Source organism: Astyanax mexicanus, chromosome 23, assembly GCF_023375975.1.
Source record: "Astyanax mexicanus isolate ESR-SI-001 chromosome 23, AstMex3_surface, whole genome shotgun sequence".
NCBI lineage: Eukaryota > Metazoa > Chordata > Actinopteri > Characiformes > Acestrorhamphidae > Astyanax > Astyanax mexicanus.
Window position 1 is genome coordinate 110,001 of NC_064430.1, and position 18,584 is coordinate 128,584.

General features: G+C 35.1%; 1 protein-coding gene and 2 long non-coding RNA genes across 3 annotated transcripts; 2 read left to right on the forward strand and 1 right to left on the reverse strand.

Annotated features, from left to right (window-relative positions):
* Positions 1-5,146: 5,146 nt before the first annotated feature.
* LOC125787321 (uncharacterized) lies at positions 5,147-6,572 on the forward strand. The gene is made up of 2 exons (XR_007429249.1): positions 5,147-5,228; positions 5,373-6,572. It is a non-coding gene; the product is annotated as an uncharacterized LOC125787321 (long non-coding RNA).
* Positions 6,573-14,809: 8,237 nt separating this feature from the next.
* On the reverse strand, positions 14,810-15,774 carry LOC125787211 (uncharacterized). The gene is made up of 2 exons (XR_007429135.1): positions 15,638-15,774; positions 14,810-15,322 (listed from the first exon to the last, which is right to left on the reverse strand). It is a non-coding gene; the product is annotated as an uncharacterized LOC125787211 (long non-coding RNA).
* Positions 15,775-16,131: 357 nt separating this feature from the next.
* hypk (huntingtin interacting protein K) lies at positions 16,132-18,527 on the forward strand. Its single transcript, XM_007240744.4, has 4 exons — positions 16,132-16,366; positions 17,220-17,275; positions 17,376-17,427; positions 18,298-18,527. The coding sequence occupies exons 1-4, from the start codon at positions 16,205-16,207 to the stop codon at positions 18,391-18,393; spliced, it is 366 nt and encodes a 121-aa protein (XP_007240806.1). The 5' UTR covers positions 16,132-16,204; the 3' UTR covers positions 18,394-18,527.
* The last annotated feature ends 57 nt before the right edge of the window (positions 18,528-18,584 follow it).

Below are 18,584 nucleotides of genomic sequence, written 5' to 3' on the forward strand. Positions count from 1 at the left end.
TGAATAATCGTGAACTAGAACATAATAATAATAATAATAATAATAAGAAGAAGAAGAAGAAGAAGAAGAAGAAAAAGATAAACTCATTTTTAAAAAACACTTCTGATGGTGATTAGAAATTGAAAGTTTAAAATGGTTTAGTGATCCCAGTGAGCTGAGCTTCAACGTGTCCTGTAGTGAATTCCAGCTTGGTGCTGCTCTGTATCTAAAAGCAGATTTTTCCAGTTAAAAATTCTTGGTACCTGACTTGAGTTTAAATAGAACAGTCTATAGAGTGTTAAAAATATCGTTGAAGTTTTTCTAGTGCAGCTTGTCCAGAATCTGCATAAATAATAATAAAATATGAAATAAAACTGGACCCAGGATTGAGCCCTGGGGGACTCCTTTTCTTACTGGTCCTAATCCTACATAAGATAAAATGACGGGAAATTTACAGTTTTACAGAAGCAAAGCACACAAACAAATTATATACCTAATATAAGTATTAACAACATAAACTATAATAAATAATTTGAAATCTGGAGAATATTTACATTTTCATTTCTACAGTTGTGCATCTAGTAAGTGTACACTGCGTGTGTGTGTGTGTGTGTGTGTGTGTGTGTGTGTGTGTGTGTGTGTGTTTGTGATCTGCTGCGCAGGTAGCTGAACAGGAGTGAGGTTTATATAAGCAGAGCTAACGAGCGGGGAACAAGGTCCAGGTGTCAGTACTCAGGGGAGGCGGAGAGTTGATTTATTGTCACTGAAGGAGGCGAGGTGGGGAAAGGCTGATTGGTGGATGGAATGTGAGACATTACACCGACATAGTCCTTATCAGTGTCGAGTCTGATAATCGCTGAGTCATCTGTGAACTTCCGCAGGTGATAGGTAGCAGAGCTGTGCAAGTTCAAAAACACAATTCACATTGAGATACAGTGCAAATTCAAACACAAAATGCAAAATCAGAAACAGTGCAAATTCAAAACTGCAATGTAGATTTAGTGATGCAATGCAAGTTCAGAACACAGTGCAAGTTCAAGCATGCAATGCATATCTGGAAACAGTGCAAAATCATACATGCAATGCAAGTTCAAACACAATTCACTTTCATTAACAGTGCACATTCAAACAGGCAATTCATGTTCAGAAACACAGTGCAAACTCGGAAAAGCTTTGCAAATTGAGAAATGCAATGCAAATTCAGAAAGAGAGCAAGCTCATAAATGTAATGCAAATTCAATAACAGAGCAAACTCACAACGGCAAATGCAAATTCAGAAACAGTGCAAACTCAGAACAGCAATGCAAATTCAATAACAGAGCAAACTCACAACGGCAAATGCAAATTCAGAAACAGAGCAAATTTAGAAACAGTGTGAAGGTTCAAAAGTATTTTACCCTCTCCAAGAGTACCCCTTCTTAAGTTAGGCAGATAATAAACTCTTTCTAAGCAGTTGTAAAAGTTGGATGATGGATTTATTGTTACCACAGTATATAAACTGGACAGGGAGAGTACAGAGTCAAACAGATAAAATTGATCATAAATATTGGAGCAGATAAAAGTTCACACTGCTTATTGTTGTGATGAACCCACAGCAGATCAGAGAGATACAGATGCTTTATGCTGATTACAGGCAGCCGTTTTGGTTTAGTGTAAAAACCTCTGCAGCCTAAAATATAAAAGGTGTGAATAAACAGAAAACTGATCTAGGGTTAGTTTTTTACTGCTCGCTATTTAATTATTCCACTGTTTATGATGGCCGGCTGTAACTGAAAAATCCAGTTCAAGACCAGTTTCTGGTTCATCCTGGTGAAATCTTCCCCTCACACTGTGAACTGGTCAGGATGGTTACCCAGCTTGTTCTTGCCATGCTGGTGAATCAGCTGGTGATGATGGGAACACTGGTTGTCTGGTTTGATCAGGTTGATCATGCTTGTTACTAAACAATCAAACTCGAATACAAACACCCCCAATACTGATCCAAAAATATTTAATATCAACCAGCTTAACCAGTATTTCCCTCATTCTGACCTCAGTACAGAAATTTACTATTATAAATGATAAATCCTCTTAATCACCACTGGTGGGGCAGAGCCTGAACACACTGCTGCCGTTAATATGGGGAGAAAGTGCTAGAGTGCCTCTTCCTACAGTAAATAATAAAGATGAGCCTCGAAATCAAGACATTTTAATAAGTGACATCTCTGGGTGCCATTCATCCCTTCCATCAGTAACGAGTGCCGTTAAGTAGTGCCTCCTGCACCACCTTTACCAGAGAGTGTCCTACAAGTGCCCTTTCCAGTAGAGTAAATGCAGAGGCTGTAGTGTGTAAAGGGTTAATGTTCTGCAGGTGAGAGTACCTGAGGAAGTGAACAGGTAGGTATCTGTCTGTTCACCAGTGGATTAAATGTGATGTGGTGTTTAATAGATCGATACTTTATTGAAATAACTGTCATTGATTTTATAAGACAGGGTAAATTGTCATCAGTGACGCTCAAAATTTTAAAAACGTTTAAATTCCTTAAAATGTATGTTTCTAGTTTTAGCCACACCCCCTCTAGAATGTACACAGCTCATGCTGTGCAGCTCAGTCCATCTCTGGCCCATGGGCATCGCCACCATTAAGTCTAAATGGGACGCATCCCATTCACATTTTATAATCTTGGTTTGGACGCCCCAAATATAAAATAAAATATTAGTTCATCCAGAGCATCAGGAAATAATCCATTCCACTTCAGCCCCCTTTACTCTAAAACCCCTAAATAAAATCCAGTGCAATCAATTTCCTTCAGAGTCCAGCTGTGTGTAATTTAGTCTCAGTATAAATACAGCTGTTCTAATGCTTTCAGTACAAAGTATATTTTTTGTAAAGTTTTTATTCAATTCAAGTACAATAAGCACAAAATAACTGTTCTATTTTAGCACTCTTTAAGTTCACTGACCATTAATATGGCTATAAATCCACTTTAGTGAATTCATAATAAAGTAAACTTGAATTACTCGGGGACGGATGAGTTGTAATCTGGTGAAGACATTACTGCGAAACCCATTCTGTGTTCAAGTTCTAGTTTATGGTTGTGTGCATGTGCAATTTTTGTATATTGTATATGTATTGGATTGTTTTGTGCAATGTTGCGCTTGGTCCTGAAGGAATTATGTATAAATATATGCATGTGTATAGATGTAATGTGTGTATGTATACTGTTGCAAGAAAAAGTATGTCAATCCTTTGGGATTATACTTGGATTTCTGCATAAATTGGTCATTAAATGTGTTCTGATCTTTATTAAGTCACAACAATAGACAAATTAATACAATAGACAGATTAAACTAAAGTCACACAAAAATATATATGTTTGCATGGTTTTATTAAACACAACATGTTAACATTCACAATGAAGGGGAAAAAAGTATGTGAACCCCTAGGCTATGACTTTTGTAAGAGCTAATTGAAGGCAGGCTGTGATGAGATTGGACATGTTGGTTAAAGCTGTCCTGCCCTATAAAAACACACACCAGTTTTGAGTTTGCTGTTTTTAAGTCAAGTCAAGTAGTTTTATTGTCAGTACTGCATATGTACAGGACATACAGAGAACTGAAATTACGTTACTCTCCTTCCCAATTTTACAGCAAGTACAGATAATAGATATAATATAAAAGAATGGGAGACACTATGTGTACAATACAACACAGACACAGTAGACATATTTGAGACAGAAGACAATAGTGCAATAGTGATGGGGGGTGAAAATAAGATATATAATATAAATAAATGAGAGACACTATATATACAGTACACAAATAGACATAATTAAGACAGAAGACATTAGTGCAGTAGTGATGGGGGGTGATTAAGATGGGATGACAGTACAAGTATAAGAAGCATTGCTTGATGTGAATCATGCCTCGCACAAAAGACCAAGCTCTCAGAAAACCTACGTTCAAGAATTGTTGACTTGCATGAATCTGGAAAGGGTTAAAAAAAAACCTCTAAAAGCCTTGATGTTCATGTGCCTAGGTGAGGAAGAATCCTAGAGTGTCAGCTGAAGACTGAATACAGAAATCTCTGACACATGCTAACATTTTTGTTGACAAATCTACAATAAGGAAAAACATTAAACAAGAATGGAGTTCATGGGAGGACACCACGGAGGAGGACACTGCTGTACATAAAAATCATGATTTGGGGCTGCTTTGCTTTGCTGTCTCAGGGTCTGGATAGATTTTGCCGTCATCAACAGAAAAAATAATTCTCAAGTTTACCAAGACATTTTTCATGAAAACTAAAAACCATCTGTCCTCTAACTGAAGCTCAACAGAGGATGGATGATGCAACAGAACAACGCCCAAAACATAGAAATAAATCAACATCCGAACGACTTCAACAGAAGAAAATAAATAAATCCTCCTTCTGGAGAGTCCTGACCTCCTGAACCCAACTGAGATGCTGCAGCATCATGAGCTCAAGAGAGAGATTCACTCCAGATATCCCATAATATTATAGCTGAACTGAAACAGTTTAGTGAAGAGGAATGATCCAGAATTCCTCCTGACCGTTCTGCAGGTCTGATCTGCAGCTACAGGAAACCATTGGTTGAGGTTTTTGCTGCTAAAGGAGGATCAACCAGTTATTAAATCCAGAGATTCACATACTTTTATTTTCCCTCACTGTGAATATTAACATGCGGTGTTCAATAAAATCATGCAAACATATAATTTATTTGTGTGGTTTTAGTTTAATCAGACTGTGTTTGTCTATTGTTGTGACGTAGATGAAGATCAGAACACATTTAATGATCAATTTATGCAGAAATACAAGTATAATCCCAAAGAGTTTTTTTTCTTGCAACTGTAGATGTATATAGATGTATATAATCGTGTATAGATGTAATGTGTGTATATATGTATATAATTGTGTATAAGTCTATTGTGTATATATATAAATGTGTTTATAATTGTGTTTATACAGTAGTGAACATAAAAAACCTTAAATTAAATAATTAAATTAAAATGTTCAGGAAGTGAAATTTGGCCTATATCAGTTTAGAACAGTTTTTTTCACTAAACCACTGCTGACAGTCATGTGATCAGTGTATGGGCTGCTCTGATTGGTTGGTACTCTTTAATAAAGTCTGTCTCAAACCTACCAGTTTACCACTGTCTTCAGCTGGAGCATCACTCAACACCATCATAACACCATCATAACACCATTATAACACCTTTATAACACCACTGGTTCTGCAGTTATGGTAAGATATGAGGCACAGGACTTAAGGTTCTTTGCTTTTATTTTATTGTGTATTACTGTGATGATAATGATAATTAGATATGTATGCTAACACTGACTAATATTAGCCTCCAGTAGTAATATGTGTTTGTTGCTCTGGGTTAAGGCATGTGCTGGACTAAAAACTCTGCTGCTCTTGTTCCTGCTCACTGTGAGAGTTGATGGCATTGCTGAAAATGTTCTGCACCAAATAATTCAGTCTGCAAAGCAAAGGAAAGTATATTCATTTGAGTTATTAGCTTTATTTATTTTTCATTGTATTTCATTATCTTAAAGATTGTTTAGCAGCTGCATAAAACTGTGACCATATGTGTGTTTTGTAATAAAATATGCTTATATTTTTGTGTCCAGGATCAGCATAAATGGTCAGTATGCACTTCTATTCACCACCCCCCTGGGACTATGTGAAAATGCCAACTTATTCACAACGAATCTTCAACAACAGTTGGATGAAATCGGCAACTTCCTTAGAAACGAGCAGAATCGTGGTGTCAGTAAGAAAACAAATAATATCATCGCAGCGAGGCCAGGTAACACAGATACTACCCATAGTGAGAATTTGGTTCTTCAAGATGCTGCAGAGATCGATATAAGGACCCAAAACGAAAATACCTGTGTTCTATTTTACTCAACTAATTCTCCCTGTACGGAGCGCTGTGCACCCCTTATTTTCAATAAACTCCAAAATGGCTTGTTTGCTAAAATAAATATACACCAGAAGGCTTTAGTATTTTCCACAGTTTATAAACGTGACAGTGATTATAACATAGACAATGTAAAAAATCATCTTAATAACTTAATTAATAACAATTTACCTGTCTTCAGGTGCTTCAATAATGTCTGTTACAACTGTGCTAATAATATGGACCAGTGTGTTCAAGTGTAAACTAATGCTAAAACTAAAATAAATGCCTCCCAAATAAGAATTCAAAGAGCTTTTGTACCTCGATTGAAATGCAGATGGTTAATGCTGTAATGACATTTACTCTCACATAAAATCATTTGTTTTAATACAGATGCAAAGATTATCAACTTAGAATTATAATTTCCTTTTTCCCTTTATTTTTCCTTTTTAGTAAAAAAAAATAAAAAAGGTTTAGTAAAGCAATGTTAGTTCCATTTTGCCTGCTGTATTTCATTAAAGATGTGATGGTTCTTTGGGTTTCTGAGGTTTTTAGTAACAGCAGTGTTGTATATCTGTAAATGAATGTGTCCTGACTGAAACAGGTGATAATGAGCTGAGAGGTTGCTAAACTTTTGCCTGTATGCAGATATGTTCTTTGCTGTCATTAAATCATGCAAATTTATTTGCTGAGTCACTGTGTTATTCTTTTATAATATAAGACAGATAAAACAGCATGGAAGGTGTAACGGGACTGACCATTTACAACTAGAAAACTAGAAAACGACAGTACCTATAAAAAGTAATATATACTAACAGCCTAGAGCTTAGAGAACTGGGACTGGACGGTTCGTGGTTTAATCAAATGAAACACAGATAAATGGGGTTTAAGTAAGTGAAGACAAGTCAATATTAGATTTAGTTTATTATTTATTTATTATATATTATTTATTATTATTTTTTTACAACTGGTAATTGTCACAAAGCAGAAATTCAGTAATACAAAAAATAATATTGGAGATAGTAAGCAGAGATGGAGGAACCCACACTCACCAGGGACCCATCATCCCATGATGAGACATAAAAAAACAAAAAGACCAAAAAAAAACTAAGCCCAGGACAGGCATACACACTCAAAGCTAAAAAGCAGAAGGTAATTTTACTCACTTCTTCATATACTAAAAACTACACACAAGTTCAGAAACACAGTGTGGCCTAAAAAACAGTGTACACAGTTTTGACTGTGCAAATCAAATTACTGTCCCTGTGCTCTTCCATTTCCTTACTATGTTCCTCACAGTGGAAACTGACAGGTTAAATCTCTGAGACGACTTTTTGTATCCTTCCCCTGTACAACTATGTTGAACAATCTTTGTTTTTAGATCATTTGAGAGTTGTTTTGATGAGCCCATGATGCCACTCTTCAGAGGAGATTCAAATAGGAGAACAACTTGCAATTGTCCACCTTAAATACCTTTTCTCATGATTGGATACACCTGGCTATGAAGTTCAAAGCTCAATGAGGTTACCAAACCAATTCTGTGCTTCAGTAAGTCAGTAAAAAGTAGTTAGGAGTATTCAAATCAATAAAATGATAAGGGTGCCCATACTTTTGCACCGGTCAAATGTTGGTTTAATGCATATTGCACATTTTCTGTTAGTACAATAAAACTCATTTCAATCCTGAAATATTACTGTGTCCATCAGTTATTAGATATATCAAACTGAAATGGCTGTTTCAAACACCCAAATATTTACAACTAAAAATGATTAAGATTAATAGGGGTGCCCAAACTTTTTCATATGACTGTATATGTGTGTATATATATATATATATATATATATAATCATTAACTATGTTAAAGCTTTGTAAACATTGATGTATATGTACTAATCGTAAGAATATTATTAAAAATACTTAAATAATTATAATTGTGACTAATTTAATTTTTTCCTCTTTAAAAACATGTTTATATTTTATGTACAATGTGAAATTGCTAAGTTGTTGATGTTTACAGACGTTTATTCTTTCATTACAGAATAAATCATGAGAATTCCCTGCCTGAGACTTTCTGTCTTCTTTTTAATTTAATATTTTATTGGTTTTAATGTAATTATAAATTCCAATATAAAATAAAAATGATCACTCTTAACTAACAAACAAAAACATAATCTATCACACACTTAGGAGAATAAGCCTAGCATAATTAAAAATATTATATATGATAAATACAGTAATCAATACAGAAGTATTAGAAATTAAATCAAATTTGAATATTATACTGCCTTTCATAGAAGAATTAATATTTTGGGTTAAAAGAAAAGCAGACTTGTGTGGGTGTGGATCAATCTCGCAAAATTAAGTTATATTAAGTTGGATTAAATGAATATTAAAAAGATTTAGAATATATTCACAGAATCACCACCTAAACTCCATAATTCAGGCAGAAAGTGGTACAATAACGTATTGTATATAGTATTTTCATATCAGATCTTTATTTAAAAGTAGAGAATTTTATAGGTTTTATAAAAACTCCAGGATTTATCATTAGAATTGATAAGTGTCAGTATTACACTACAATTAAAAAAATCTCATTAGGCATGAAATCTGCATATCAAGAGCTGTTTACTTTTACTGTTTCTTATTATTTACCTTTATAAACCGTTTTATGGACATCAATATTAAATATTGATTTAAGCACAAAATAAAACCATACCTGTCAAGTTTTGGACTTAAAAATAAGGGATTTTTTCCGCCGCCCCAACAGCCCAACCGAGGGCTTGTGCTTTATATATATATATATATATATATATATATATAAGTAAATAATAGTCCTAAGGGGCCTACACAATTGCTAATCTTTCATTAATACTTCTTTCTATTGTTCAGTCCACTCCTGATCAGTTCAGTTAATTCACATTTTCTCTCTCTCTCCAGCTCAACCATCTCTTCTACCCCTTCTAAATAATACATTACACCACAATACTTGAGATTTAAACAAATTCTAACAAACCCTAAAACTAGCCCTGAACAAATAGAGTTTGGAAATTATAGTTATTGGCTGATCAGGCACATCAGGGCAGGGCATTATATATATATGGGTCTAGGTAAAACGCGGAATCCAGCGGATTTCCACCGGAAATATAAGAGAATAAATAAATAATGGCTCAAATTACAATGTGTCAAAAGAAAACAAAACTCAGATCGAACGTACTAAAAACGGACAACAAACAAGAGATTTTAGTGTTAAGTTCCAGCAACAATTCTGGGTAAACACGCTTTATACTCTGCCTATCCCCAGTTGGGACGGGTAAAACGCGGAATTCGACTATAGTTCAGTTTTAAAAAAACAGGTAAAATCAACCCCTTCCGGCGATTTCATGACTACCAAATAAATCACTGGGACAATGAGCTACTGTAACTATCTACACGTTTGATTAGATGCTCCTAATGTAACTGTGGTTATTATAAATAAACCTGGATTTTCTAAATTCCTCACTTGGTTCAGCAGCAGCTCTTCCACTTCTTCTGAAGGCTGATAATTATGTCCGCAACAAAACACCGCTGTACCTTTTTCAGTGTTTGTTGGAGTACTATCGCATACCCGCGAGGAACCGGTCGCGGTGGGTCTACCTTCTTTACTAGCGCCCTCTCTGCGCGAGGCACCGAACGAGCTGAAACAGGTTTAATTCAGTCTGTTTTGTGTATTTATACAGTGTCCTAAAGGTGGTTCTTCACCCTCCGAATAAAAATAATGAAGCGATTTATTTACGCAGATGTATCGCATAAAGGTGTTTGATCTGGCGTATTGTTTTACTTGAGCGTTTAATAAAAATGCCGTAAGTCTTGGAAATAATATAGTTACACCCTCCATGTGTGGGAAATATGAAGCCTAGCTCCACAGTATTTTTATGAGCAAACACTCCATACAGTTTAATTCACAATACTTATGAAAATCTATTGTTTAAGGCTGTGTAAATATATTAGACATTATTTAAAAAAATTCTACGCTTTATATTTCATTGGACAGAGAAAACATTTTGGTTAATTTTGAATATAGAAACGTATGTGATGAGTACATCAGTTTGGGGCACTGTAATTCAATTAAACACCAATCAATGAGGAAAATCTTGCTTTTACGGCTGTATAAATAGTATGAGCCATTATAAAAAAATACGAATTTTATTTTATTGGAAAGAGAAAACATTTTAGGTAATTTTGAATATAGGAAAGTATGTGATGAGTACTTCATAACATCAGTTTGGGGCTCTGTAATGCAATTGTACAACAAATTTATAATGAAAATCTGCTTTTACAACTGTGTAAATTGTATTAAATATTATAGAAAAATAAGATTAATATTGTATTGGAAAGAGGAAACATTGTAGGTAATTTTGAATATAGACAAGTATATGATGAAGACCTTGTAACATCAGTTTGGGGCACTGTAATTCAATTATCCACCAATCAATGAGGAAAATCTGCCTTTGCAGCTGTGTAAATAGTATGATCCATTATAAAAAATTGAGAATTTTTTTTTATTGGAAAGAGAAAACATTGTAGGTAATTGTAAATATAGGAAAGTATGTGATGAGGACCTCGTACCATCAGTTTGGGGCACTGAAATTCAATTAAACAATTAATAAGGAAAATCTGCCTTTACAGCTGTATACATGGTATGAGATATTACAAAAAAATAAGAATTTTATTTTATTGGAAAGAGAAAACATTTTAGGTAATTAAATATAGGGAAGTATGTGATGAAAATCTTGTAACATCAGTTTGGGGCACTGTAATTCAATTATACAACAAATTAATAAGGAAAATCTGCCTTTACAGCTGTGTAAATAGTATGAGCGTTTATAAAAAAATAAGAATTTTATTTTATTGGAAAGAGAAAACATTTTAGGTAATTTTGAATATAGACACGTATGTGATGAAAATCTTGTAAAATCAGTTTGGGGCACTGTAATTCAATTATACACCAATTAATGAAAATATGCTTTTAAGGCTGTGTAAGTTGTATTAGATACTATAGGAAAATAAGATTAATATTGTATTGGAAAGAGAAAACATTTTAGGTAAGTTTCCCAAAAACCTTCGACAGTAACGTAGTTCTTTAGGTCGTTCTTCATCTAAAAGAATTATGATCCACTCATCATTGACTTCTAACGTATTTTTTGCGTAGTTCCACTTAGAAAACGACAGGTGCCGCCAATGTTGCTTTACAAATGTACAGACGCATTTGATCTCCGCTCGTAAAAAGGAAATTTATTTATAATGTTTCTTTATTTTTAGAAAAACTCATCAAATCACATAAACTACATCCAGTGCTAACAAAAATAAAATCTACAGCATTTGCGTTTGTGATTTCAGTATTTCAGTTCTCCTGAACGGCAGAGACGGTCATTTATTATTGACACAATAAACCACCTGTGTAAGTAGATGTGTTTCCTTTAGCCTAACATTGTTATGATTATAATACTATAAAGCACTCTTTAGAAGAAGGATATATATATATACATATTTTTTTTCTTTTTTTTTATGAGAATTTTACTGCTGGCAAAGACTAGAATCTCACACTGTCTAAACTTCTAAAGTACTTTTGTTCCGCTTGTTCATTCTTCCATCTTATAATGTGTTAAACTAAGCTGATATATAATTGATTATTAATTGTTTGTATATTATTTTACTCAAATTATAAATGTAAGTGTTGTGTGTACTGTGTTCTTGCAGTCTGGAAGGGATATTTTATGCTACCAAAAAAAAAAATAATAACAATAATTATAATAATAGTAATTATTGTTATTATTATTATTAATATAATAATAATAATAATAATAATAATAATAATAATAATAATAATAATAATAATAATAATAGTATGCTAAATTGCAGTATTTGTTGTACACAAAACAACGGTGTGCAAACATTTGTGGACCCTTTATTCCATTGAGCTGTGGAGTAGAACTGTATTCTCTGGAATGGTATTGCTGCATACAACACTTCTAGGTTGATTTGGGGATGAGGTGGGAATGAGGTGGGGCATGAACATCCAACGTCCTGACGTTACTTACGCTTTTGTAACTGAATAAAATTAGATCCTCAAAGCAATCCTCCACAAATGTAGAGTCTTCTCTAGACAGTAGAGACCGTTACTCAAACAAAGGCAGGATGAACTCGGATCATAAACAGCAACCTAGCTGTTAGGTGATTGTCATGTTGTTTAAGGTGACTGAGTGAGAGAGTATAGTAAAGGGGAAGGGAATGGGCCATAACTCCAGTTATGTGCTGGATCATCTTCCTCTATTTTATGTTTCTAGTGTCTGGATCTGTATACTTTGGTCAAGTTTTTTCTTCTTTTTTTTTCTTCTTTTTTTTTTTTTTTTGCATATATGGGGTTTATAATGCTCGCTGGTCTTCTGTGGAACTTCAACTCAGAAGGGTTCCATCCCTAATCTCATATGAATAAAGTTCCCCTGATTTATATAATACCAGCTTGAGCAACTTGACCAAGCTTTATTTTGGTGTATCTTTACTGAAGTACTGGGAGAACTTTTACTTTAACTCCACTACATTTCCTAAATGGTCTCTGCTTTATTCTGATAGCATGTTTTGGGCTCTAGGCTGAGTCCTGAATGTATTTTACTCTAGACTCATTGTAGGGGTCTGTGGGGGAGTTTGGCAGTGTCATTTTTTGGCAGTGTCGCACTGTCAAAATCCTACTTCCCCTAGTAAGCCCCTTATGTTGAGTAAAATACATTTCAGGACTAGTGCCCAAGACATGCTATCAGAATAAAGGAGAGCCCCTCAGACCTTTGGGTGCTGAAATCAGAGGGTAGTCAAGTTTAACATTTTCTCTCTGATGAAGGTAAACAAAACATAAAATATGTGGATTTCCATTCATATTCAGTAAATGAAAAAGACTTAGAACATGTAAAGTCGGACCATTTTAAATGCCATCATATTAGCTAAAAGCTCCATAAAAATTTAAACATTGTTGGGTGTTTTAATTGTATATTGTGGTTTAACATCTTTTATATTCGTAATTGCACCCTAATTACTTTGCCATTAATAGTTATACGGAAGGCTTTGTAACCATGCTCTAAAGTAATTGGTTTATTTTGTATTTGAAAAGGGGTTTTCGAAATGTATTATTCTATTTTTGGCAAACTGTACATTTGTACATATGTTTATAGACTATGTTAATATACTGTGCAAGTGCATACTAACTGTGGCATGGGATACCTCTAACTGCATAGATCCACTGGGAAATCAAATGAAGTACAAATTCTTATGTATTCAAGGTATATGTTGTAAGTGATATTACTGTATCATTTTGAAGTAATGGGATACCAAATAAAAAAAAGTCTATTCAGTTTCCATAAAACAGATTTTGCAGTCCTATAAAACCGAATAGACTTTTTGTTTAGTTTGGTACCCATTTACTCCAAAATGATACATTAATATAATTTGATACTTACATTATTGAAACATGGAATGTATTCTGCAAGGATTACATGGTGTTATTGGATAACTATTCATTTGTGTTGTGGAAAAATATGTTGCATCAAAACCCTATAGTCAATTTTGAATAAACATTGACACTCCTGCACCTTTTCAGGAAATGTACGACTTCTCCCAAAAATTACTAAAACATCACCCTCAACAATACAATAGCTGTACATTCACTCTACGATTTACAAAACAATGACTAAAATGGATCACTTCCAGCAACCAAGAAAGAGTTTTACACTTTCACAGTGGTGCGCAGTATATGCTACCTATGATGTCATTATAGCAGTGAAGAAAAAAATCCAAGGGAGCAAGGCTGGGTTTCCCAAGAGGTTCTGAACACTAAGACAATTCATAGATGGTTCAGCAAGCTTCACACTGGGCACTCTCTCTCTGTTAAGATGTTCTTAATCCTAAGGTGCTATTAGTGACATAACGTGGAGACAGAGTGGTTTGCAAAATTATTCATACCCCCTTTTGTCACTTCGCAACCACAAACTTAAATATATTTGATTGAGATTTTAAGTGACAAACCAACACAAAGTAGCACATAATTGTGAAGTTGAAAGAAAATGATACATGGTTTTCAAATTTTCAATCAAATAAAAATCTAAATGTGACCTTCAAAAATATTCATCCCCCTTTACTCTGAACCCCCTAAATAAAATCCAGTGCAATCAATTGTCCTCAGAAGTCACTTAATTAGTTAATAGAGTCCAGCTGTGTGTAATTTAGTCTCTGTAATCACTAGAATTCCTTTTGTATATCATATTTTTTTACTTACTTTCTATTTCTCCCTAAATTCTCTCAAACTGTTGCTTTGTTTTAAAAAGCTTGTTTTATCACCAATACTGTATTATTATTATTGTTGTTGTTATTGTTAGACAAAGGGAAATACCTACATTAATCTATATCTATAATAATAAATACTACAATTTAAATATTGAGCAGGCCAGGTAGGTTTGAAAAAAGAAAAAAGTTGAATCGTTTTGACATAATATAATTGCATCACCCCCCAACTGCGCCTGCCTGCTCTCGCTGATCAGCACTAATTTCTATCCATAGTATATAAGTCAGAACTCTGTAATTTACTGAAATTATTAAAATCTACAAAGGTTTACATTTTTTTCGTTTCTACTAAATGTTTTAAACTGTTATACTATATAAAACTATAGTATTTATTGTGTTTCAAAAGTTTATTTATTTAAATTCTTTAAAATATTTAATTTATTGTCACCAAGAATATCATTATCACAAAAATACCCTGCAGCTAAATGACCTACCAATTTATCATTAAAAAAACTAAATATACATAAAAAAGACCTAAATTATGCCAATTTTGAGAGAGAAAAAAGAATGAATACAACAACACACCTAAAAGGAAAAAATAATAACAAAAGCAGGATTTGTATCAGTCTTTATTTATGTAGACATAATGCTTGGGTGTATGTTTAATTCCAATTAGTTTGGGTGAAATGTAGAAAAATGTAATGATGATCAGACATAATTACGTTTGATTTTTATTAATAACAGTTTGCAAAAAAATAACAATAACAAACAACAACATATTCCAGAGTAGAAATAGTATATTTCATGGTAAAGGTCTGGGTCCTGTTTCCCTCTTAGCATTAAGAACATTTAAACATGGAGAGAGAGCTCAGTGTGAAGCTCGCTCAACCATCTCAGACTTGTCTTAGTGCTACGAAACATTTGGGAAACTGGTCCTAGACTATTTTGTAACCCGAAAAAACAGGCTGGATGGCTCCCTCCTCAGTAATTGAACGATAGGTGGCAGTATGCAACTAATCAGCGATAAGAAAAAAACGCAGAAAAAGACAATTGAGCTTCATGAGATGAGCTTTCAGCTCAGGAGTTTACACAGTTCCACTTTTCACTGTGGATATCAGCGGCGTCCATTCTGAAAAAAGAAATAATATTCCAGTTAAATGGTGAGTCTTTTTCCGAGCACTCAAATAGGCAGTCGCCAGTTGCTGAAAATGCTAGTCGTTTAGGCAAGATCCCATATGTTCCGCGTTTTACCGTGTCCCTATATATATGTAGATTTTTCTCAAACCCTGAATGTCTATCTAGCTAATTCTAAAGTTAAGCTAACTGAGTCACAAGCTGGATTTTATTAAACACACAGTGGGTTTAATTTATGTTTTGATTCAGAGAAGAGTCTTTTTAACCAGCTATCAGAAACAATCTCATCACAGTTTACATGGTTAATTACCTTTCTTTTAGAAAAATCTCCGTATATCCAGATTAGCTTTAACGACAGCTGCTCCGACTAGCTGCCTGAACTCACAGCGAGGGGAGGGGCGGGGCTTCCTCCACACTAAACAGCTCTCCGCAAAACCAGCAAGCGGATTGGCTGTTTCTCCAGAAAGGCGGGACTTTCTCCTTGAACCGGCACTCGATTGGTTAAGAGACACACAGCGGTCAGTGCATTGTCGCCTGTGGCCTATATATTTTTTTATTTAGTATAATACGGGAAATTTACGGGAAAATACTAATACGGGAGGACGGCGGGAAAGAGGAGTAAAATACGGTAGTTTCCCGGCCAAAACGGGAGACTTGACAGGTATGTAAAACAGCACTGCTGCGGCGGCCTTTGTTTTCATTTCTGAAATGTGATAACCTTATTTGGGATGAGGCCTCGGTGTTACACTGATCTGTTCCCGGGTGGTGTTGACTGAGCGTTTGTAGGTTTGGGACGAGGCCTCGGTGTTACACTGATCTGTTTCCGGGTGGTAATAAGGGAGCGCTGCTGTGGTTCCGGGCGGCAGTAGGAGGAAACATGGCGGCGGAGGGAGATGTGGATCTGGATCTGGAGGCGGAGGAGAACTGCACCGGGAAGCCCACAGAGAAACCCCGCAAACACGACAGCGGCGCGGCGGATCTGGAGCGGGTGACGGACTATGCGGAGGAGAAGGAGATTTCCAGCTCGGACCTGGAGACGGTGAGTCCGGCCCGGTCCCGGTCCACGTGCTGCCCGAGCGCGCGGGTTTATTAATATAATAATCAGAATTACTGTAGATTAATCTGAGGGAGGAATAATCCGGATTAATCCGCTGCTGTTTCTCAGTTTCTGAGAATACAGGTTCACTCAGTTACTCACATTAACCCCCGGTGTTCCGCCCAGTTCTGATACCAATCCATATGGGGTTCCATGCACCAGTGCGCATGCGCGGATCCACATTGTATTATGTTTTCATGGATTTTTATGGCAATTCTGTTTTATTTAGGCGCATTAAACACATGAAGCCCTCTAAATATAAAAAGTATTATTACTGTATAGTCTGTGTGTAATTGGCAGTAAATTAGAAAAGTAATAATAAGACAATAAAAATACAGAAACGAGCTGTAATCACCTCTATTACCTTAAACTGAACCCTGATCTACTGATTCAGGATTAATAAATATCCTACAGAATCTCCTGCAGCAGCTTTTCCTTATATTCTGCTTATTTCTGTATTTTATATTTAAATAATCTACTATAGAGCAGCAGGATTTCACAGGGGAGCAGAAATCAGCAAAACACCCGGTCCCGAACCGGTAATCCAGCCCGGGATTATCCTTTATATTAATTTACATGGTTAAATTAGGAGTGTAAATTACCTATTTATTACCTGGGTTATTTATTAGTTAATGAGCTAGCGTTGGTAATTGTGTTAATTAGTGAGTAGTTAATGGGGTTGATTGGGGGTAATTAGTCAATAGTTAATTAGGTTAATTGGGTTAATTAGTGAGTAATTAATGAGGTTAATTAGTGAGTAGTTAATTGTTTTTTAATGGTTCTGTTTTCTCTGAAGGCGATGTCCGTGATCGGAGACAGGAGATCCAGAGAACAGAAGGCGAAACAGGAACGGTGAGAACTCAGTACATTTATTATTATTATCACTTTGTTTATTAATATTTTAAATATAGTTTAATAAATAAACTGAATTGTTTGCTTCTGTTTCCTGCAGAGAAAAAGAATTGGCTAAAGTGACGATTAAGAAGGAGGATGTGGAGCTGATAGTAAGTATGAAGTTTTTACTCCAGCAGCTTTTAATCAGGTTAAATCAGACTCTGGTTTGTTTTAAGAACGAGTGAAAAAGAATTAGAGTCTGATTTTACCAGAATAAATAATCAATTAGAGTAAATCACACAAACTGCTCCCAGTCAAACTCTTATTCTTATCTATAAAGATCTTGTTCTGAAGTGTTTTTGTTTTGCAGTTCAGACACTTGAAATGTTTAAATCCAGACCGAAAAACGTTTCTGTTCAACAGCTTTCAGTTCAGTTTAATCACACTACTATTATTATTATTATTATTATATTATTACTCGTTTATTTACCTGTATCTCCAGCATGTATTCTGAGTGACGTCCTGTGTATCTCAGACTGAGAGTGGTCCACATTGGAGTTTAGATCCAAAAACTCCAGACTCTACTCGACTAACCCTAACCGACCAATAAACCGCCATCAGGAGCCCAAAATGCCCGATTTCTGCCCCCAAATAATTCCATTACCCCGCGTCCACAGAGCGGCGAGGTGTAGTTTATAATGTAACTGTGATTATAACAGTCTAACTTCTGCTGATTTTCACCATCACAGTGTGCTCTGTTACTGTGCTGTATTCTGATCATCACACTGTAGCTTTATATAAATAATAAACAGCATTATACATTTTTATAACAGACCGTTCTCTTCAGCCCGACCCGACAGAGTTCTGTTCACATGTTCTGATTATTTTCAGTGATTTACTGTGATCTATTACAGTCAGTGCTGGGAGTTTGAACCAGTGTTGAGCGTGGTTAATTTCATTTATATTTTATGAATTTTAATTGTTTTTATAAGTTTATATAAACCTCTGTGTATTAAAGGTTCTGATGATCTGTGTTACAGATGGGGGAGATGGAGATCTCGCGAGGTGTGGCGGAGCGAAGTCTGAGAGAACACATGGGGAACGTGGTGGAGGCGCTGATCACCCTGACCAACTGAACATCACACACACACACACACACACACACACACACACACACACACACACACACACACACAATCACATCCCCCCCCCCCCCTTCCCCTCTGTATTGTGATTTTAATAAACTGTAATAAAATATTTCAGCTGTTTATTTAAGCAGTTCCTTTTTTAAATGAAGTTTGTGTTGTTAAAGAGTTAGGATAAGATG